General features: G+C 51.4%; 2 protein-coding genes across 2 annotated transcripts; both read left to right on the top strand.

Annotated features, from left to right (window-relative positions):
• P4HB (prolyl 4-hydroxylase subunit beta) lies at window positions 1-11,908 on the top strand. The gene is made up of 11 exons (XM_073310317.1): window positions 1-287; window positions 953-1,159; window positions 2,623-2,756; window positions 2,949-3,086; window positions 6,912-7,016; window positions 7,289-7,414; window positions 7,832-8,032; window positions 8,768-8,888; window positions 9,132-9,313; window positions 9,794-9,880; window positions 10,807-11,908. The coding sequence occupies exons 1-11, from the start codon at window positions 107-109 to the stop codon at window positions 10,894-10,896; spliced, it is 1,572 nt and encodes a 523-aa protein (XP_073166418.1). The 5' UTR covers window positions 1-106; the 3' UTR covers window positions 10,897-11,908.
• A 2,226-nt stretch (window positions 11,909-14,134) lies between these two features.
• On the top strand, window positions 14,135-18,897 carry PPP1R27 (protein phosphatase 1 regulatory subunit 27). The gene is made up of 3 exons (XM_073310394.1): window positions 14,135-15,641; window positions 16,875-17,025; window positions 18,072-18,897. Exons 1-3 carry the CDS (start codon window positions 15,455-15,457, stop codon window positions 18,193-18,195), a joined length of 462 nt encoding a protein of 153 aa, XP_073166495.1. The 5' UTR covers window positions 14,135-15,454; the 3' UTR covers window positions 18,196-18,897.
• The last annotated feature ends 2,968 nt before the right edge of the window (window positions 18,898-21,865 follow it).

Genomic DNA, 21,865 nt, shown 5'->3' on the forward strand with positions numbered 1-21,865 from the left:
GAGGGGGCGGGTTTATAAGAGGGAGGCGGGTGCGGGGCACTTTCTTCCGCCGCGGTTCCGCCTCGTCGCTGCCGCAGCCTGTGCCCGGCCCGCCTCTGACGCCGCCATGAAGCTGCTGAGCGCCCTGGTGCCGCCGCTGCTGGGCCTGGCGCTGCTGGGCCTGGCCCGGCCGGGCCGCGCGGAGGCCGCCGCGGAGGAGGACGAGGAGGAGGACGGGGTGCTGGTGCTGCGCGCGGCCTCCTTCGAGCGCGCGCTGGCGGCCCACAAGCACCTGCTGGTGGAGTTCTGTGCGTGCGCGCGCGGGGCCCGGCCCCCGGGGGGGTGGGGGGGAGCTGCGCGCGCGGAGCCCGGCCCCCGGGGGGGTGGGGGGGAGCTGCGCGCGCGGAGCCCGGCTCCCGGGGGGGTGGGGGGGAGCTGCGCGCGCGGAGCCCGGCTCCCGGGGGGGTGGGGGGGAGCTGCGCGCGCGGAGCCCGGCTCCCGGGGGGGTGGGGGGGAGCTGCGCGCGCGGAGCCCGGCTCCCGGGTCCGCTCGGGGGGGGGGCCCGGCCCCGGGGGGAGCTGCGCGCGCGGAGCCCGGCTCCCGGGTCCGCTCGGGGGGGGGCCCGGCCCCGGGGGGAGCTGCGCGCGCGGGCCCTGGGGGGTCCGCTCGGGGGGGGGCCCGGCCCCGGGGGGAGCTGCGCGCGCGGCCCCCGGCTCCGGGGGTCTCCCGGGGGGGTGGAGGGAGCTGCGCGCGCGGCCCCCGGCTCCGGGGGGGTGGGGGGGCTCCCGGGGGGGTGGGGGGGAGCTGCGCGCGCGGGGCCCGGCTCCCGGGGGGGTGGGGGGGAGCTGCGCGCGCGCGGGGCCCCCCAGGCGGCTCGGTTGGCTGCAGACGCCCCTGGACGCGGCGCCTCCGCCCGGGGGCTAGTGGGTGGCGCGCGGCAGCGGCCTGAGCCCCCCCGTCCCTTCCCTTCCAGATGCCCCGTGGTGCGGCCACTGCAAGGCGCTGGCCCCCGAGTACGCCAAGGCCGCGGCCCAGCTGCAGGCTGATGGCTCCGGGATCAGGCTGGCGAAGGTGGATGCTACAGAAGAGTCCGAGCTGGCCCAGCAGTTCGGGGTTCGAGGCTACCCCACTATTAAATTCTTCAAAAATGGAGACAAATCTTCCCCCCGAGAGTACACGGGTGAGCGAAGGGGCCTGCCCGGGGCCTGCCCCCGGCGCCTCACCTGTTTAGTCTTGGGCGGTGTCGCTGAGCGGTCCTGAGATGCGTCGGGTTGGACTCCATTGTGTTGTAACGCCTCTGCATCGAAACCAAAGCCCCCACAGTGATCCGCCCCAACACCGGGTGGGCAGGTCGGGCTGAGCATGAGTTCTTGTGGGACAGACTTAGATCTGTTTTGTGCACCGATTCTGCAGTACAGAGATGTGGATTGTATCCGAATGGAATGGGCTGATGTGCTTCTGTGTCTTGGGTATTAGTTGTGGTGTGCCTCTCCATGGTCAGGAGGAATGAGAATGTAACTAGACTGTGTTAAGTGTGTCCAGAACATGCTCGGTAGAGGAGGAGGAGATCTCTTCCAAAAGAGAAGTAGTTTACCAAACTTGTGAATGGGGGCAGGGTGTATTGCTGCTGGTGGAATAAGTAGGCAGTGTCAGCATCTGATAGCAGAGCAGGGCTGAGGTGAGAGGTTTGCTGAAAACAGAACTGTAGGCTTTGTCTATTCATTCAGTTTTTCTTCCATATACTCAGGTGAGCTCTGTGGCATTGCTCTGGGGGGAAATGTTAGAGGAATAAGTTTGGAGACACCCTATAGCAAGTTCCCTAAAACTTTAAATAAAAGATAAAGAAGCCATAAATTCTACAGTGTTAGAGAGTAGAAGTCCCAGTGTAGGTTTTGTCACTTAAGGGTGTGCATCTCTTATCCCTGACCAGCGGAAAATGCTGAGTCCGTACATGAGCAGTGCATCCAAGCCAGGGTGTATGATCATGTGTGGACTCCTAGGGTTTAGTGATAGGAAAGCAGCATGATTAAAGCTGTTTGTAATGATTATGTAGTGATGTACAAGGCTGGAATCAAACTACTTGAGGCAGCAGCTGTGAATGATAAATGTAAAAGTCTTGGTGAGGGAATGTTTGATCAACCTGATTAAAATAAAAGCTCTCAAAGGCTGTAGTAAGTTCTAAAACATTTAGATTCTTTTGCAGGCAAAAACATCTCAGGGTGCTAAAACATAAGATGAAAAATACTGATTTTTTTCTGTATGAAAATCCCAGAATCCTTCAGGAGGTCTACAGTGCTGATAACACTGGTCAAAGTCTAAATGTGCTTAGGCCAGCCTGGTGACTGAAACAGTATGTGAAAGGAGTGGATTCCAGAGAATCCTTCTACCTTGGTTCAGGGTGGTATGGGTGGGTATTAGTTGCTACAGAGAATGCCTTGGACTTCGTAGGTGGGTGCAGGGCTTTGCTTGCTCCAGGAATCGACTCTGATGGAAGGTGAAAAGAAAAGTAGAGAAGATTTGGGCTGGGGGTGTGCATGTGAATGTCCTAGATCAGGTGCTCTGAAATGTCCTTAAAGTTAGGACACATACTCATGCCTTCATCTGTAAAAGTAAAGATGACAACTGAACTTTCTCTCTTTCTAGCTGGCAGAGAAGCTGATGATATTGTAAACTGGCTGAAGAAACGCACTGGTCCAGCTGCCACTACCCTGGCAGATGCTGCTGCAGCTGAGGCACTAGTGGATTCCAGTGAAGTCACTGTGATTGGGCTCTTCAAGGTAGTGTTTGGGTTTAGATCTCAGAAGGGCATATTGCATGTCTGCTGCAGATTTTCTGCCTGTGGCAACTCTGGCAGCTTACTAAATCAAGCACAGCTGTTACCTAACATTCCCTGTCCTGCTGTGCTGAATATTCACTGGACACCTCAAACTGACATAGTGTAAAACACCTTTTTTTCCCTTCTCTCCCAGGATGTGGAGTCAGAGGCTGCCAAGCAATTCTTGCTGGCAGCCCAGTCCATTGATGACATTCCTTTTGGGATCTCTTCCAGCAGTGATGTCTTCTCCAAATACCAGCTCAGCAAAGACGGTGTTGTCCTTTTTAAGAAGGTAAGGAGTGGTTCAAAGAACACATGCCACGCTTAATCTGAATTTCTCTACCTATTAATGTTCCAGGTAACCATTTAAGATGAGTGTCTGAACTCTGAGCATTTAACAGTACTCTCTGTAGGGTAACTTTCACTCTTTCCCCTGTATAGTTAATATCCCTGTTCATGGATCTTTCACAGCAGTTGGGAGGAAAACCTTTTTCTGAATTTAAAAAAAAAAAATTGTAAAACTGCAGACTCTCCAGAGGACACAGTATGGGTGTAGAACCTGAAACTAATGATAAACTGCCTAGATTTCAGATTTGAAATTGTGGTTCCCCTGTTCAGCAGGGGGCAGCATTGTCAATCATCTGGACAGGGTGTGGTGTCTTGTGCATGTTCCTGGAACTCACTGGACATGAGTCCTGAGTTACCTTTAGTTTCTGCCTTTTTCTTGTCTCAGGTTTCTGGCTGCTGCGAAGTTTAATATTCACTCTGAACTCGGGTTTCAGAGTAGCAGCTGTGTTAGTCTGTATTCGCAAAAAGAAAAGGAGTACTTGTGGCACCTTAGAGACCAACACATTTATTTGAGCTACAGCTCACTTCATCGGATGCATTCAGTGGAAAATACAGTGGGGAGACTTAGATAGAGAACATGAAACAATGGGTATTACCATACACACTGTAACGAGAGTGATCACTTAAGGTGAGATATTACCAGCATCGCAAAAAGAAAAGGAGTACTTGTGGCACCTTAGAGACTAACCAATTTATTTGAGCATTTATGGAGTTCACTACTGTTGCCTCCTTCTGCCTCTAAGAGCTGTTGTACAACAGCATCCAGGGCCCTGCTGCCATGCCTCACTTCCCATGCCATGCCATTCTCAGCTTGCTCTTCTTTTAGCTGAAGCATCCTTAATGTGCGCATCCTTGTCCTCCTAGTGGGCTCAGCTGTCTGACATGTTCGACATGCCCATTAGGTGGATGCAGGTTTAGCCACCTTGGGGTTACAGCAGGGTGGGTTATGAGGAGGGTTTGCATATTCTTGTGGCAGAGTTAAGGTGCACTACAGAGTCATGGTTTTGGCAAGATCTGTAGAATTGCAAGATGTGAACTGGCGAATGCCTCCAGCCAATTAAACTAGCTTGTTACCCTTCAGCCTCATGGGGAACAGAGCTGAGGAGTAGGGTTGGGGAGCTGAAGCTCCCTGGGAGAAGAGCTGGTGGTGCTAATGCATTGACATGCGGTGAGAGGCAGGGCAGAAAGCTGCTTTGGGTTAATTCTGTTTAACCAGGCTGTACTCTCCTCCACTGTTCTTCCTGTAAATTAAAAGGCTCCAAAGTTGTCACAGTAATTGGACTGCAGCTCCTAAAGCTGTTATACTTAAACCAGATCCCTGAGTCTAGGGGCTCAGATTAGAATGGTTTGAAGATGCAGCACCTGTCTGTGGAAAGCAAATAGCTATTCCAGTGGCTTTCTTTTAAAGCTTGTAGGATCCCCCTCTGGTTTTCTCTGAGGCTATTCCAGCTGTACCCTGCCCTTAGGGAATGCTGCTTTCACTGCATGCCAGAGGGTGTCTGATGGCTGGCTGTTTATATGGAGTCTTCACACCATTTATTTCGGCTGCTGCTAACTGGCTGAAATATCTTTGTAGAGGGTTTTACAGCTTCTCTGACAAGGGTGTTAGGAGCAAAGACCTGCGTTCAAGTGAGCAAGTCCCTTTGAGTGAAGGACTTGTTCTTTTCACCACAGTCACTATTGACCCTGGTTTATAAACTCCAGCGTTGTCTGTGTAGGAAGTGCTCTTGCTTCCAAGGCTGGTGGAACAGAAAAGCATTTATGTTTGATTTGTTCCTTATGCTAACTCTTAATGAGCTGACCAGCGTAGAGGAAAGTGACGATATCCTTAAGCCTCCAAACATGCCCTGTCTCTGTCAAACCAAGCTTGAAAATAAGCAGTGACAGTAAGCAAGAAAGGGTTAAATAAGAATCATGCCACTCTCCATTTAACCAGGAACTATACACATCTGTGGAATTCAGCTCTGATTCCAGGTCCCTGCAGTTAGTCTGGTCTAGGTTGGGAAAAGGGCTTACCAGCTGGTGTGGCTTGTCTGGGTTTGAATGTTGCATTTTAAACAAGCCTTTTGAGGATATTAAGGAGCTGACCTAGTTACCCTGAGAGAAGTCATCCAGGTTGCTTCTAATTTTAAACACCAGCATTCTCTTGTTCAGCTTCACCTGAAGTCTGTTCAGCACTGCCATTTTGGGTTACTTCATTCCACCATCTTGCTGCTGCACCCCTCATGCATCTTGAATATTGCATGCAGATGTGGTCACCCCATTTCAAAAAAATATATGTGAATTGGAAAAGGTTCAGAAAAGGGCAACAAAAATGACTAGGGGTATGGAATTGCTTCCATATGAGGAGAGATTAATAAAACTGGGACTTTTCAGCTTGTGGAAGAGACAACTAAGGGAGGAATATGATAGAAGTCTAAAAATCGTGACTGGTATGGAGAAAGTAAATAAGGAAGTGTTTATTACGTCTCATAACACAACTGGGGGTTACCAAATGAAATTAATAGGCGGCAAGTTTAAAGAAAAAAAAGAACGGCAAAGAGTCCTGTGGCACCTTCTAGACTAACAGACATATTCGAGCATAAGCTTTTGTGGGTGAATGCCCAGTTCAAAAGGAAGTATTTCTGAACTCAGTGCAGTCAACCTGTGGAATTCTTTGCCAGAAGCTGTTGTGAAGGCCAAGACTGTAACAGCGTTTAAAAAGAACTAGATAAATTCATGGAGGATAGGTCCATCAATGGCTATTAGCCAGGATGGGCAGGGATGGTGTCCCTAGCCTCTGTTTGCCAGAAGATGGGAATGGGCGATGGGGTGGATCACTTGATGATTGCCTGGTCTGTTCATTCCCTCTGGGACACCTGGCATTGGCCACTGTCTGAAGACCAAATACTGGATTAGATGAACCTTTGGTCTGACCTGTATAGCCATTCTTGCTTGCGCATCCTGTTTTAACCTTGATGCTCCTCTGCTGTTCCCCTCTTCAGGCTGCCTGGGAAGGTTCTGAGAATCGAGGGCAATAATAGGTGGTGGTCTAATAGAAAATGGGACTTGGCACCTGTTCTGCAGCTTCTCCTCCAATATCTGTTCTTGTGTCACTAACAATAGAGGGTGACACATCCTCAGTACGTTGAGTAAACTGCTGTTTATTAGCAGCTGTGTTGTGGGCTTTGCTGCTTGACACCAGCTCCTTTCTAATAGCTGTTTGTTGGCTTATGTATGTGCTTCAACTCAGACCTGCATGCTGACTTCTGTTGTGCAGAGTGCTGCCCTTGCCCAGTCATTGACTCTAGGATTTGCAGCAGCTTCTCACTAGTTTGTCTAGCACTGCCTAGAATGCTGCGAAGCAGCTGTTAAATTAGAAGTCCCCCTCTAAAGCATGTCTTCTGAATCCTTTTGTATTCTTGCAGAATAGTGCCAAGAGCTAGGTGCCATGTCCTCTCCATTGCATCTCAGCTTACTGTCTAGGGAACTTCATGTCTCCCTTCTCAGTAGAATCAGAGCTTTGGTTTAGATTACATCAGGGATTAAATCTTGAGTATTTTGTTTCTTGCAGTGTTAGCTGGAAATCCGCTTCCTTGTCAGTAGGTGGCAGAACCATGAAGTTGGGCTGGCCCCTCCCAGGCCTTGGTTCTTTACTGAGATATTTCTGTATGTAGTTTACTTGGAATGTGCTGTACTTGCTGATCTCTCTGAATGCCAAGGTAGTAAGTGTTTCTGCATGTAGGGATTAACTTTAACCCTTAAGAAAATAACCCCTTTGTCTCCCCAGTTTGATGAAGGTCGCAACAACTTTGAAGGTGACATTACAAAAGAGAACTTGCTGAACTTCATCAAGTCTAATCAGCTGCCTCTGGTCATTGAGTTCACTGAACAGGTATGGCCTTCCAGTACATAATCAGCTCTTCAGTCTCTCTCACATATTCTGAGCCCATAAGACTATGGATGGGAAGCTCTTTCCTTCTGGCCTGGAGCCTACTGTGCCTAGATTAAGCAGGAGACCCAAGAGGGAGCCCAGGATAAGTGCTCCTCAGAGTGGCACTTATATTCTTGGTGACTCCCTTGGCACCATCCGGGCAGAAAAGCCCATTGGCTCTGGCCCTGGGATTATTTGTCCTCCTAATATGGAGTTTGTTGTATTTCTCCCAGACTGCTCCAAAGATCTTTGGAGGAGAGATCAAGACTCACATCCTGCTGTTCCTGCCAAAGAGTGTTGATGACTATCAAGAGAAACTAGACAACTTCAAGACAGCAGCTGGAAACTTCAAAGGGAAGGTGAGAAGGGCAGTCACTCTTAGCCCATGCAGAGCATTAAGTAGCACTGATTTCTAACATCTCCCTCAGTCTCCTTCTTTCTGTATTTGGATCTCCCAATAGCCAGGCGCCTTAGTCACTTGCTGCTATATATAGATCCCATTGAGGAGGGTGTATTAGGTTAGAGTGGCAGCTTGACTCTTGATTTTTTTTCCTTCTGACTGGTGTGAAATAGCCCTCTAATGTAACTTGTGGCACACAAAGGTGTTTGTATTCATGCACATTGCTTTGGCCACTACAGCCCCAGAGTTGTACTGGAATAAAGTGGCCCACATTCTGCCATGGGCTCAAGGGGGTAGGGAAGTGACTTTATAGCAGAGTTGCTACCATAGAAATTCATTCATGTCTTTAATATCTACATTTGACTTTCCTCCAAAGATCCTGTTCATCTTCATAGACAGTGACCATAGCGACAACCAGAGGATCCTGGAGTTCTTTGGCCTAAAGAAGGAGGAGTGCCCAGCTGTGCGCCTCATCACTCTGGAGGAAGAAATGACTAAATACAAACCTGACTCAGATGAACTGACAGCAGAGAAGATCAAGGAGTTCTGCGACCAGTTCCTGGAGGGCAAAGTCAAGGTAAGGGGCCGAATGCTGTTCTTTGGACCCTGACATAAGCGGAGATGTGGGAGTGATCCCTGCTCTAAGAATTTGTGTGAAACCTTTTACAGGTCACATGGGGAGATTCCTTTCAAATTAGCTTTGTAGTATGTTTAATGGCATAGTATCTAGTGAGCCACATGCTGACATCCAAAGGGCAGAGCCAGTGGGGCATGGTGCCAGCACAGAAATAACTATTTTTTCAGCATATGAAGGCAACCACAATAAAGCGTGGTTCCTGTCTCTGCACTTCATATGCCCTGGTGTTGCATGCTGCAGCTGCTACTCCTGTTTTCTCAGCCAGCTGAGAACTTTGTAGCCTCTTGCTCATGGTGGGAATCCTCAGTCTTAATCTGAAGATTGAGGTAGCTATGCATAGCCTAGCACAGTAGCGATTTCAAATGGGGCTCTGTTCCAATGTCACACTGGGAATGACTTTCTCAATAATTCACACTTAGTGAACAAACTTCCCATCTGAAGAACTCAGCTGCAGCCTTTCCCATGCAGGGGCACCAGCAGTTCAGACATGTCAAGGTTAGGGGGTGGGGGATTCTCTATGAGAGGAGGAAATGACTGACTCAGCTGACTGCTTATAGCCCATGGCTGATCTGTTCCATGTCTGGGAGAAGTCAGGTTTTCCTGGGAGCATGATTTTGTCTGCACATTCCACATTGCTATATGCATGCAGGTTCAGTCCCTGTTCTCCAATTCCAGCCCCACCTGATGAGCCAAGATTTGCCTGATGACTGGGACAAACAGCCTGTCAGAGTTCTGGTTGGAAAGAACTTTGAAGACGTTGCTTTTGATGAGACCAAGAATGTGTTTGTGGAGTTCTGTGAGTATTTTGAACATGCTGAATAACAAATTGCAGGAAAGCAGCCCAGTTGGGGATGGTATATGGGGAGGAACCACCTTCCCCCAGGAGCTGGATGACCTGGAAGAGGAACATGTTAACTGGAAGGGGAGATTCTCCTTTACTGCAGGGCTAAGACTAGGCTGGCAAGCATCAGAGTGGAGGGCCCAGCCCTTCCCCTTGTCTGGGTGGCCTCCAAGCTTCATGTTGCCTTTTAATTTACAGATGCTCCCTGGTGTGGTCACTGCAAACAACTGGCTCCTATCTGGGACAAACTGGGAGAGACTTACAAGGACCATGAGAACATTGTCATTGCCAAGATGGACTCAACAGCTAACGAAGTGGAGACGGTGAAAGTCCACAGTTTTCCCACACTCAAGTTCTTCCCTGCAGGCCCTGGCAAAAATGTAAGCAGGCTGCTGAATTCCAGGGACTTGTGGGTGGATCATCTCGAGCAAGGGAGAGCTAGAAACTTAGAGCCTCGTTCTGCTCTCGAGTGCCTGGGGCTCTAGCACCCATTTGGGAGATGTGCTTTCAGATTTGAAAAGGTTGGTTTGGCACATTCCAAATGGCTTTGGTGGCCCTTTGGGGGATGGGCTGAGTTGTAGGAGGGTGAGGGAGACAGCCAGGGCAGACATGGGTGCAGCAGTAGATGAGGCTGGGGGAAGTGCAGCAGAGGACAGTGTGCTCATCTGCAGGCTGTCTTCTCGCAGCAATCTGAGATCTAGTGGCTGAGCTGCTTCGTCTCATGTGGGTGAAGGTGAATTTTACATTTCCTCTTGCTTGGCATTTTTGAAAACTGCTGTTCAGAAAGAATATTGTTCCCCCCCCAAAGGGCTTGATTCTGTTTGGGTTAAGCAGCGTCTCTCCTGGCTTTTCCCCTACAGGTCATACACTACAATGGGGAGAGGACGCTAGAAGGCTTCCAGAAGTTCCTGGAAAGTGGAGGCCAGGATGGTGCTGGGGATGAAGAGGTGAGTAGCCCATTCATTGGGGAGCCTTGGTTTGCAGTGCTTGCAAAGTGTGTGGAGTTGGTAGCAGCATTAGGACTTAAACCCCTACAATAGGTCCTGGCTTCGAGAGCCACTTCTGGTTCTTCCCAGCAGGGTAAATGCTGTGTGGGCAGTGGCAACACTGAACACATGAATGTGAACTGAGGGATCATTAATCTGTTAAATCCATGTAGCCCTGCCTTTCCCATCTCAGGTCACCACAGTGAGGTGCTCGAAGGCTCAAAGCCTGTACTTGGTTCAGGATCTTCCTCTCCATATAAATCCCTCTGCCTTGGCCAGCTGTGTCTGTGGTTCTAGACCCATGTGAGATTGCTGCCTCTGCTGTTAGGCCCACCATGATGGCAGGACAGCCCATCAGCAGGTGGTAGTCCCCTTTCTGCTTCTGGAGTAAGGCTGCTCCCCTTCCTGCCAGCCTGTGCACTAGTATTCCTAAATTCAGTTTCTCTTTGTTCATTTTAACAGGCTCAAGTTCTGAAGGGAGAGATGCTGGTCTCTTGTAATTATCTGTGGCCAATGCATTCAGATTCTCCTATCCAATCCCTAGTAACATGAGCAGTCTGTACTGCATATACAGTGTCATGATTCACCACTTCCTTCTGCCTTTAGGGCCCCTGTCCATTGTTCTCTAACTACTGGCTTTTATGTGACTCTGGGATTTTTTTAACACTGATCTCAAATGCGTTTGAGTTCCCTGAATGGCCAGTGTAATGATTGTTGCCATTAACATGCCAGGTGTGGAGCAGAGCATGGATTGGACTGGAGTGCGTAGGGTAGGAGATGGTGCTTCAGCAGCCTGACTGCTGTGCCTAAATCTGGGGCTCCAGGGTCCTGTCTGCATTGTGCCAGGTCAGAACCAGCAGCTGTTGACAAATGTTGTATTTAAACAGGATCTGGAGGACCTGGAGGCTGATGAGGCTGATGAGACTGATCTTGAGGAAGGTGAGGAGGACCAGAAGATCCACAAAGATGAACTGTAAAGAGGAGACTCTAATCTGCATATCCCAAAGAGCAGACACTACACTGGCTGCCCTGTCACAGGGCCTAGCGAGTCCAGAAACCCATTCAGATTTAAACTAGAAGGTGTTGGCTGGAAATGCAGGGATTGGTTTAAAGTAACACTTCATCCTAACTTGTCTGTACACTTGACTGTCTCCTCTTACTTTTCAGTTCTGAGAAGGGGTCTGTCGCTAGGTAGCTGCCCAGGCACCTGGGCCTCTTACTTTTTTTATTGTGATGTACTTTTTTGTACATGGATTTGTTCCAAGTGTTCTGTTCTTCTGGGTAGAAGTGGGCTGTGAAGTGGCAGCATGACTCACTGCCTGACATTTCAGAGCCTCACCAGTAATGCCTCCTAGACAAGCTTAGTTTTTTTCTCTTCTAGAGCTAAAGGCCATAACTACTCTCCACCTGGCAGAGCCCTAACTATTGTCTCAGCTCTTCTTCCCTGGAATTGCCATCCTTCTGTGGGAGGAAAACCACTAACCTGACTTCAGGGGTCCCAGGGGCAGGGGAGTGGGCAGATGTTCCCCTTTAACACATCATTGCATGGCTAAAGGTCTTATTTGCCTTTCCCTTGGAAAGACGAATGGAGATGACTGTTCCAAAGATCAGGAAGGGTGGAGCATTCTGCCAGCATTGGCTGTGGCAGGCTCTGGGGAGGGAAGACCCAACTGCTGGCTCACCTGCATAGACAGGACCTAATGGCATTGCCACCATCTCCCTGGTCAAACAAGACTCTGTTCCTCAGTCATTTTCTGTGCATTTTTTTGTGTGGGAGAGAGGGTTTCTGGGCAGACAGGGTGGTACTGGGGTGGGGGCCTGATAGAATGCAGCAAACAGGACACTTCTGATTACTGGGTTGTAGGGAGTGGGGACTTGGGAACAGGGGAGTGCTGTGAAAGTCTGAGTGAAATCAGGCTTGTTCTAAGCATTCCACCACAATGTTGGAGCTGAACTTGTTGGCCAAATAAAGTTGAGATTTTAATACTATCCTGTCTTTAACTCTAAATGTCAAACCCAGAGCTCATTTTATAATCAGCCAGTTTCCTGATCCCCCAGCTGGAATTCTGCAAGAGACTCAGAGGTCTGAATGTGGGGGAAGGAGTCCTGCAGCTGACTTGGTGATCGGGATAAAATCCCTAAACCTCCTTTTCCCTGTCCTTACAAGAGTGATATTGACCCTCCACTTGAAACATGCAGTGCTGTACAGGAGCCAAATCATTGCCATGATGTGCAATGCAAGAAGTTGGTGAGAGTAGCATTGAGTCAATCACTTATTAAAGGGATCCATAAAATAAACTTCTGCAATACCACACCAGCTTGCCTTCAACTGTCCAGCCAGACATTGTGATGATCTTAGACCCAAACATGCTTGGCCCAAAGGCTCAAGCCTTGTCCCCTTGCAGACCAGTGTTGGGCCAATACCATATACTTGGAAGCCAGAGTCCACTTTGTTCACCTGCCCCACAGCAGTTGATGCCACCTGGCTGTTGGAAATGAAATGTCTGGACTGCCATAGGTCTGAATGGGAGCAACTAGGGAAAATCTCCCTTGCTCTTGAGAGCAGCCTCTGGGTGCGGTTGGAATACAAATAGTATTCCAGCCATTTTATGCCAGGATCTCTAATACCCTGTCTAAACCTGCCTGCACTTGTGTGGTAGCTGCCTACTAAGACACAACCTGTGTTGCCAGCAGGTGAGCATGGATGTGGGTGCTTGAGGTACTGATCAATCCCAAATGCCCCTGGCTGAAAGCACTAGTGGAAATGATGGGACATCATTATCCTCAGAGTTAATCCCAGGAACCTGCATTCAGAGAACTTGGTGTTTGTTGCTATGCTGCTAAGGGTCACGTGATCCTACTGAGTCTCCCTGCTATTACCAAGCTAGCTACTGACCACCAGAAATATTCTTGTAAACAAATATTCTGGGTCACAGGAGGGAGGAAGGTCATGCCACATCCTCCTGCTGCCTTCCCTTTCATGTAGGTGTAGAGAACTGGTGCCTCCAGCAACTAGGGGATGGAGACAGAGCCTCACCCTGAGTTGTGATCATAACTTAACTCCCTAGTTTCTCAGTCACTCCATGTGCACAGGCATTCACCAAGCAAAAGCCACCACACTCAGTAGTAAGGAGGCCACCGGATTAGTCTGTAAGGAGGGTCCTTCTACCTGAGCCACAAGGCCTGCGTGGGGTGCTTTGCTTTGCTGGTTGAGCTGTTAGGTGGAGGACTTTGGTCTCCAAGGCTATTTTCTTTAAGCATGTAACGTGTGAAAGTGCTACAACTTCCAAAGTAGGTGTGTGCTGGGGTGTTCCCCAAGCTTTCCCCATCTGCTGGCTCTGCTGCTTGGGCTCCATCCTGCACAGGGAACCATAGGAAGTCCTATTACCACTTGGCTACCCCACTATTTACCAGGCAGCACCTGTGCCCAGCGGGAAGCTGGCCACTGATACCTGTTCCCTTTGTGGAAGCAGCTGCTTTGCACATTCTGGTGGGAGGGGAGAAAGAGTCTTAAGATGGTTACTTTGCAAAGGCTTTTTGGCTGGTTACCTCACCCACCCACAAAATGGGATTTTCTGGAGGGGTATGTAGCCTGAGCCCTTTACACCTGGGTTTGTCTGACACAAACAAGGCTGAGCTCTTTAGTGGTTGCCCTCTGAGCACAGGCATGAGCCTGGACAACTGATCCAGTGGTATGAGCTGTCTCTCCCCCAAATCTGTGATCCGAGGGGATGGCTCCTAAGCCTGAGTCTCTGCCCTAAAGAGCCTAGAGTCTGTCTAACAAATGGGGGTGGGTCTGGGGGAAGCAAGGAAATAAATAGTGTGAGTGATTCTCAGCTGAGCACTAGCAGTGATGACCATTTGCTGCCTGCCCAGCTGTTGAGTTCACAGGAGTTGCTGCATGGCTGACTTTGTGCTGAACCTCTGCTGGCAGCTCCCAAAGGAACATCATGTTTTTGTTGGCCCTTGCCCTCTCGCAAGGCTCTCCAGCCAGTACAGGGCATGGATAACCCCTGGGCATTGAGGTTAACAGAACTAAACAGTTTCAGCATAGCTGAAGCAATCGCCCTTGCAATGGGAGGGGACTGGGAGAGGAGATGTTGCTGGAACCCCTCTGCTGCTCTAGTCACCGTAACTAGGGCTGTGTCTGTTGTGGATTGTGATTTTCCCATGACCTCAGGGACTTCTGCAGCAGCCAGTGTGGCTGATCCCAGGGCCACCCAAGCAGCTGGCTTTAGGGACAGCCACACCAGCTGCTGCTCGGATGGCCCCTGACAGCAGGCCCAGGGTGGCGTGAGCAGCCATGGTCTGTGGCACCAGGTGGCTGGCCAGAGCAGTCACTGGTGCTGCTGGGCCCCTGAGCAGCATGCCCTCCCTACTCCCCCAATTTAGTCTCAGGTATAAGTCATGGACAGTAATTTTTGTTTATTGCCAGTGACCTGTTCTTGACTTTTACTAAAAATACCCATGAGTAAATCATAGCCTTTGACATAATTGATCTGTGAGATCCTCACCCAGCAGATGGTCCAGTTCAGCCCTTTGACCGGTGCTGGGGGAGCAGAGAATGCAGCAGGTGCCTGCGGTAGGTGTTCCTGGAGTCTCTGAAGCTCTGCTCTGGGTGCTATTCTCTTGCCTGGCCCTGCGAGCAGCCTGGGCCAGCAGTTCCTGGGGCGAGCTGACCTCCAAGAGGTGCTGCTCTGCAGCTGGGCTTCTGCTTCCAGGACCAGCGCTCATGCCCACTGTATGGGATCTACAGCTCTGACGCTCAAGCCCAAGCACAGCCATGAACCGCAGCAGTGCAGCTCCAGCCTTGAGGAGCGGAGATCGACCACAGGCATTGGCAAGGGAATGACCTCAGCACTAACTTGGCTTCTGTGGCTTTGACACATCACTGTTTCACGCCTCTGCAGGCTGCTGCATGCATCAGTCTCTGGTTTCCCAGGCCTGTTCCTAATGGACTCTTGCCTTTTCTTTTGGTAGTCCTGGTTTCCATGCCACAGGGAGCCTGCAGCGGGGCCAGGTACCGGGGCTGCACGTGCATAGGCAGCAGACAGCTTGACCCTTTAGATGGGCTCGTCAACAAGTAGGCTGTAAGATGAGACGCTAACTTGTGCCAAAAGTGGGAGGCTGGAGGGCAGGGCAGCTCTATTACAGCACCTCATGGCAAATAGCATGAGCTGGATGTCCCCAAAATAGCCAGCAGGAGGCTATATAAGGGGGGCTGCTGGGGGAGCCCTTCAGCCCTGAGCAGGGGGTCTGGCACCGAGCTCAGCGGGGACTGGGAGCACCCAGCTTCCTTGCTGCTCTAGAGGGTGGCTGCTTGCGGCTGCCAGGAGAGGCCCCAGCAGAACTAGTGGCTCCGGCTCACTTTGGTCGGAGGAGGAAGCAACCAGAACAGGGGCGAAGAGTGTGCAGTGCTCTGACACAGAGCCGGGGCTCCGTGCTGCCTCCCACACCTGCTCACCCAGGCTGTCACAGTCTCACTGTGTCTCTGCCCTTGTGCCGTCTCACCGGCTTCACAGGGTGCCCACCAGTATGAAATACTATGAGCCGGCCTCACTGCCCCAGGACCGCGGGTGCTCCCAGCGCCCCAAGCCTGCACGGACGGTGCGCTTCCCCAGCGACATTCTCTTCCAGGACAGCATCAGACTGGGGGACCTGGAGCAGGTGGGCAGGTTTATCCGAGCCAGGAAGGTCACCTTGAGCACCCTCTACCCCTCCGGTGAGTAACACCTGCAGTGCTGGCAGAGCTAATGGGTGGGCGGCAGCAGGGGGTTCCCAGGTGGGGAAGCCTGCCCCTGCAGGGGATGTGCCAGGCACAGCCTTACCCCGTGCAGAGCAGGGCGTTAGACTTTCACCCCATTGTAATTAAGTCACAGGGGCTGGTGATGGTGGAGGAGGTCTTGCTCCCATTCCCTGTCTAGCATCAATAGGAGCCAAGTGTTTCAATCCCTCTGGGAGGAGCTAGCCCAGTACCAGATGCCAGGCTGATGGGCACCCAGTAGTGTGGGAATGCATCACCCCAGCAGACATGGACGGAGCCAGCCCTTCAGTGCAGAACGGTTAAAGCCCAGGACCTTGCCTCTTGATGTGCACAGCACCATGTACGGTGACTACAGAGTGCGAATGGCCAGAGTCAGGGAGGGGAACGGCAATGGAGAGGCCCAAAGAAGTAGCATGAGCTGGTGGCTAGAGCACTGGACTAGGAGCCAGGACTCCTGGGTTCCCAACTCTGGGAAGGGAATGGGGCCTTATGGTTAGAGGAGGTGCAGGAGGAGCCAGGATTCCTCGGTTTGGTTACCAGCTCTGCTGCTGACTCACTGAGTGACTTTCCCCGTACTCTGCTGCCTGCATGTAGGGCTGGGGCTAGTCCGAGGAATAGTTGGTGTGGGCGGGGACGGTGTGACGGCCTGTGTCATTATTACCTGGTTGCCGCTTGTGGGTCTGCCTCAGCCTCTGTCAGAAAAGGCCCTGGAGACCCTCTCTAAAATAGCCTGGCTTGGGTGCCAGGCTCCCAGCCAGCCACACAGATTACTTCAGCCCTGGTTCTGAACTGGGACTCAGGGCCGAGGCCTGGAGGAGACATGCAGGCTATTAGTGGCAGAGCTCGGGGGTGGGTTGGCACGTCACTGACCAACCCTTCCCCCCCCAGCTCTCCCTGCCTGGCTCAGTGGAGCGGGGGGCTACAGAGCCTGAGCCATTCAAGGAGCCATTTACCACAGTAAGGGGAAAATATGACCTGATGCCAGCTCCTTTCTGGGGTGGGGGGAAGGGAGCTGGGCATTTCCAAGCTGGGGCCCTTTCCCCTCCCTGCCCTCCACTGTCTCCTCCCAAAGCTCCTGCCGCCTCATGTCCCAGAACCCAAGGGGCAGCGCCCTGGCTCAGTGTGGGCAGGTCCCTCTGCTCCCCATGGCCAGGCAGGTCAGGCCCTGCAGCTGATGAGTCCCCTCTCTAGGCATGGCAGCCCTCCATGAAGCCGTGCTCTCCGGGAACCTCGACTGTGTCAAACTGCTGGTGCGATATGGCGCGGATATACACCAGAAGGATGAGAATGGCTGGACCCCCCTGCATGTGGCCTGCAGCGATGGCCACACCCACATAGCCAGGTCAGCACCCGCCAGTCACCATGTGCTTGGCTTAGCCCTGCTGACAGTTACCTGGCCAGCCTGGGCTCCTGGAGAGGGGAGGCAGGGTGTGCTGGCTTGGGGCTCTGGGAGTTGGGGGACAGGTGCGCTGGCCTGGGTCTCCAGGAGGAGAGGGGGCAGGGTGTGCTGGCCTGGGTCTCCAGGAGGAGAGGGGAGGCAGGGTGTGCTGACTTGGGGCTCTGGGAGGAGGGGGGCAGGGTGTGTTGACTTGGGTCTCCGGGAGTAGGGGGACAGGTGCGCTGGCCTGGGTCTCCGGGAGTAGGGGGACAGGTGCGCTGGCCTGGGTCTCCGGGAGTAGGGGGACAGGTGCGCTGGCCTGGGTCTCCAGGAGGAGAGGGGAGGCAAGGTGCACTGGCCTGGGTCTCCAAGAGGAGAGGGGAGGCAGGGTGTGCTGGCCTGGGTCTCCAGGAGGAGAGGGGAGGCAGGGTGTGCTGACTTAAGGCTCTGGGGAGGCAGGATGCTGGTCTGGGTCTCCGGGAGATGGCGGGCAGGGTGTTGGCATGGGGCGGTGGAGGAGGAGCCTGCCCTACACCCTGTTTATCTAGGGTTGCCAACTCTGACTGAAGCTATTCTGGGAGATTTTTTTCCCAACATGACGTAATGTTATTTTCTTAAAATCTCCTGGGTTACTCTCAATAATCACTGGGAGATCGATGCCCATTCCAGGAGACTCCAGGCCAGTCCTGAAGGGTTGGCAACCCTATGTGTACCTGGTAGTTGCCAAGGCCGAGTGTTTCCTGCTGAGGCCTGGAGCCCCATGTCCTGCAGGAGCTGGGGCTGTCTACAGGAAGTGGTGTTGGAAGCTCGTCTGCTCTCCCCCGCTGGGCTGCCTTGCCCACCCGCCAGCATAGGTGCTGGAATTGGATGCTGCCGTGTCCCCTGGCTTGCAGTGGATTCCATTATACACAGGGTTTGCAGTTTGGGTCAGAGGCCCTCAGGCTCCCCCTGTACACATTGTTCCAGCACCCCTGCCCACCAGTGCAGCCCCTTCCCTCTGTCTCCTGCAGGTACCTCATCTCTTTAGGGGCCAGGCTTGATGCCACCAATGACGAAGGGGAGAAGCCATCTGACCTCATTGACGCTGACTCCAAGGACCTTGTGGAGCTCTTTAAAGCTGCCAGGATGGACTGAGGAGTCTCTTCCTGGCGTGGGGCCCCTCTCGCTCAGACTCTCCAGCAGCGGAGGAGGGGCAGTGTGGTCGTCAGTCCTGGGGGCTGCTGATCAGGGCAGCTGGGACGTCTAGGGAAAGCCGAGAGTCTTGCTGTAACGTGTGCGTAGGAGAGCCTAGAGACAGAGAGAGTTCACCCAATAACTGTACTGCAGGACCCCTGGATCGCCAGGTGCACCATGGGGAGAAACTGACCCTTCTCCACTGCTCTCAGCTCCACCGCAGAGCCAGTGTCCATCTTCAGCTAAAACTGGATTGGCCAAAAGGGCAGTGGCTGGACGCACTGGTTCTGGCTGGCGCTGGTGTGTGGTCACTGAAGCAGGGGGTGAGCTGGCATGGGGTGGGCTCTGCTGTGTGGAAGGGGTGTGCTGTAGGGCCCAGGTGGCACTGTCTCACTGGAAGCATTACAGCTGTTTCTTTGAGCTGCAGCTCCTCAGAATAACCCTTGTCCGTCCAGGGGCAGAGAGAGAGAAGGTTAGCCCAGCTCTCAAGGGGGCATGTGATGCTGTACAGATTAGATATCTTGTCATAATGTCAGTGTTAAAAGACCTATTTTGGATTGAGCTTATAGCTTTGCTTTTCTGCCATAGCGTCCAATGGGTTGACCTGGTGGCCAGGTTCTTTTTGTTACTTTGAAAATACTTTTTACTTTTTCAATAAACTGATTTCCGGACAGCCTGGTGCTGCCACCATTGTTTTGTTTCTGAGATGTAGGGGGTAACTCTTCTTGCCCAACAGCACAGTTGTCCCAAAATCACCTCTCCTAACCTGCTTCAGGATCCCTATGAGGCAGAAGCAACCATGACACGGGAGCCACATGCTCAATTAAAAGAAAGAACCAAGAATCAACAAACTCATTGCACCTGTCAAGGAAAAATAGTGTGTCTGACATCTGACGGCAGAGCTTGGACTCAAGCCCCAGTCGTTTCCAGGTTCTCCTGCCTAGGCTGATCCCCATCATGGGCACTCATGGTCCACCTAGCCAGGGCTTGCTGGAGGGGGGTTCCTCTAATGGCTGCTCTGGGGAGAGGGAGTGGGTATAACACAGCAGCACTTGGGCACGTCACCACACCCGGAACCCTTGCATTGGGCCCTGTGCACCAGTACAAATCAAGCAGATCCACTTGCAGACCAAACGGCAAGCCCTGGGAACACCCACCACTCAGCAAAGGGCTTGCAGAGCAGCCCCGCTCACTCAGCTCTGGCATGGGCACTGCTGGGTGGCTCCACTATTATTCCTTCCCTCTGGGCATCAGAGAAGGACAGGGCTGAGAGCTGGGGGCTGAACGAGGAGAGAGTGGCTTGGTATGGACCTGAGCAGCTGGTGAACGGAGCCGGGTTAGTAGGTGGGGGCCTTTGAGGGAGGGGCCTTTGACAAGGGGCAGGGCTAAATCAGGTTGAACGGGGAGGTTAAAAAAAACAGCTCCCAGGTGAGCAGAGGAGCAGCAAAGGGAGGGAGTTTAGAGCAGCATTCCTGCCAGGTCCTGCACCAAGCAGAGAGCCTTGACAGTGAGAGAGCACCCGGCAGAGTGAGCTGCCCAGGTAAGGAGTTTGGCTGGAGTAAGAGTTCAGCAGCAGGGCAGGGGACTGATGCACTATAACCTGCCACAAAAAGCTCCCTATAAAAGAAATATACTGGGGGGAGGAGAGAGGATACATCTCACAAACACCCTCTAAGCTTAGCCCAATAACTCTCAATAAATAACACCCCAAACCTGCCAGCGTGAAACTAACTCCATGGTTGAAGAGTGGGAGTATAGCAGTGGGAATACACTACTGACCGCCTGACGAGGATGGGGACAGCGATTGTGAAATGCTCGGGGAGATGAGGGAAACTACAAAGGAAGAAACCTCAGTAATAATGTGGGATTACAACTAGTCTAATATTGACTTGGTATGTGCCACCTCAGGAAAGGATGCAGAGATAACACTTCTAGACGCCATATATGACGGCTTCTGGAGCAGTATGTGCTAGAACCACAAGGAGAGAGGTAATTGTTGATTTAGTCCTAAATGGAGCGCAGGCTCTGGTCCAAGAGGTGAAGATAGCTGGACTGCTCGGTAAGAGTGACCATAATATAATTAAATTTAACATCTCGGGTAGGCAGAAAACTGCCAAAGGAAACCCACCACAGTAGCATTTAACTTCAAAAAGAGGAACTACACAAAGATGAGGGAGCTACTTAAATGGAAGTTAAAAGGAACAGTCACAAGGGTGAAATGCCTGCATATTGCCGGGAGATCTTTTAAAAACATCATAACAGAGGCTCAAACAAAATGTATACCCCAAATAAAATAAAAAAAGTAAGAAGACCAACAAAACGCCACCAGGGCTAAACAACAGAGTAAAAGAGGCAGTTAGAGGCAAAAAAAAAAAAAAAAAAAGCATCCTTTTAAAACTGGACGTCAAACCCTAGTGAGGAAAATAGAAAGGAGCATGAACTCTGGCAAATCACGTGCAGAAGTATAAATGGGCAGGCCCTGAGCGAAGCTGAAGAGAAACTAGCAAAAGACTTAAAAACGAACAGCAACAACTGTTTCAAGCACATCAGAAGCAGGAAGCCACCAGTCAGGGGGCACCTGGTGAATGAGGCACTAAAGGAGCACTCCAGGCAGGCAAGGCCATTGCAGAGAAGCTAAATGAATCCTTCGCATCAGTCTTCACTGCAGAGGATGTGAGGGAGACTCCCATACCTGAGCCATTCTTTATAGGTGACAAATCTGAGGAACTGTCCCAGATTGAGGAGTCAATAGCGGAGGTTTTGGAACAAACTGATAAATAAGAGTCACCGGAAGCAGATGGCATTCACCCAAGAGTTCGGACAAAATGCAGATACGAAATTGCAGAACTAACTGTGGTATGTAACCTACTGCTTAAATCAACCTCAGTACTAGATGACTAGAGGATAGCTAATGTAATGCCAATTTAAAAAAAAAAAAAAAAGTCTCCAGAGGCAATCCTGGCAATTACAGGCCGGTAACCCCAACTTCAGTACCAGGCTAACTGGCTGGAACTATAATAAAGAACAGAATGATCAGATTCACAGATGAACATGATACACTGGGGAAAAGTCAACATGGCTTATGTTCCAGGAAATCCTGCCTCACAAATCTATTAGAATTCTCGGAGAGGTCAGTAAACATATGGACAAGATACAGGCAGCATACTGTATTTGGGCTTTCAGAAAGCCTTTGACAAGGGCCCTCACCAAAGGCTCTTCAGCAAAGTAAGCAGTCACGGGATAAGGGGGAAGGTCCTCTCGTGGATCAGAATCGCTTAAAAAATAGGAAATAAAGCGTAAGAAAAAAAGACCAGATTTCACAAGGGAGAGCAGTAAATAGCGGGGTCCCCTAAGGATCTGTACTGGACCCAGTGCTGTTCAACATATTCATAAATGATCTGGAAAAAGGAGTAAACAGTGAGGTGGCAAAGTTTGCAGATGATACAAAAATCACTTAAGATAGTCAAGTCCAAAGCTGACTGCAAAGAGTTACAAAGGGATCTCGCTAAATTGGGTGACTGGACAACAAATATGGCAGATGAAATTCAATGCGGATAAATGCAAAGTAATGCACATTGGAAAATATAATCCCAACTATACATACAAAATGATAGTCCTCTGAAAACATCCA

The sequence above is a fragment of the Lepidochelys kempii genome, chromosome 14 (genome assembly GCF_965140265.1).
Source record: "Lepidochelys kempii isolate rLepKem1 chromosome 14, rLepKem1.hap2, whole genome shotgun sequence".
Taxonomy (NCBI): domain Eukaryota; kingdom Metazoa; phylum Chordata; order Testudines; family Cheloniidae; genus Lepidochelys; species Lepidochelys kempii.

Excerpts from the sequence above, each read along its gene's own strand:
- PPP1R27 (XM_073310394.1), top strand. The coding sequence starts at position 15,455 with ATGAAATACTATGAGCCGGCCTCACTGCCCCAGGACCGCGGGTGCTCC. Across the intron at positions 15,642-16,874 it reads GAGCACCCTCTACCCCTCCG|GCATGGCAGCCCTCCATGAA; the intron begins GTGAGTAACACC and ends TCCCCTCTCTAG. Across the intron at positions 17,026-18,071 it reads GGCCACACCCACATAGCCAG|GTACCTCATCTCTTTAGGGG; the intron begins GTCAGCACCCGC and ends TGTCTCCTGCAG.
- P4HB (XM_073310317.1), top strand. The coding sequence starts at position 107 with ATGAAGCTGCTGAGCGCCCTGGTGCCGCCGCTGCTGGGCCTGGCGCTG. Across the intron at positions 8,033-8,767 it reads TCCTGGAGGGCAAAGTCAAG|CCCCACCTGATGAGCCAAGA; the intron begins GTAAGGGGCCGA and ends CTCCAATTCCAG. Across the intron at positions 8,889-9,131 it reads GAATGTGTTTGTGGAGTTCT|ATGCTCCCTGGTGTGGTCAC; the intron begins GTGAGTATTTTG and ends TTTAATTTACAG.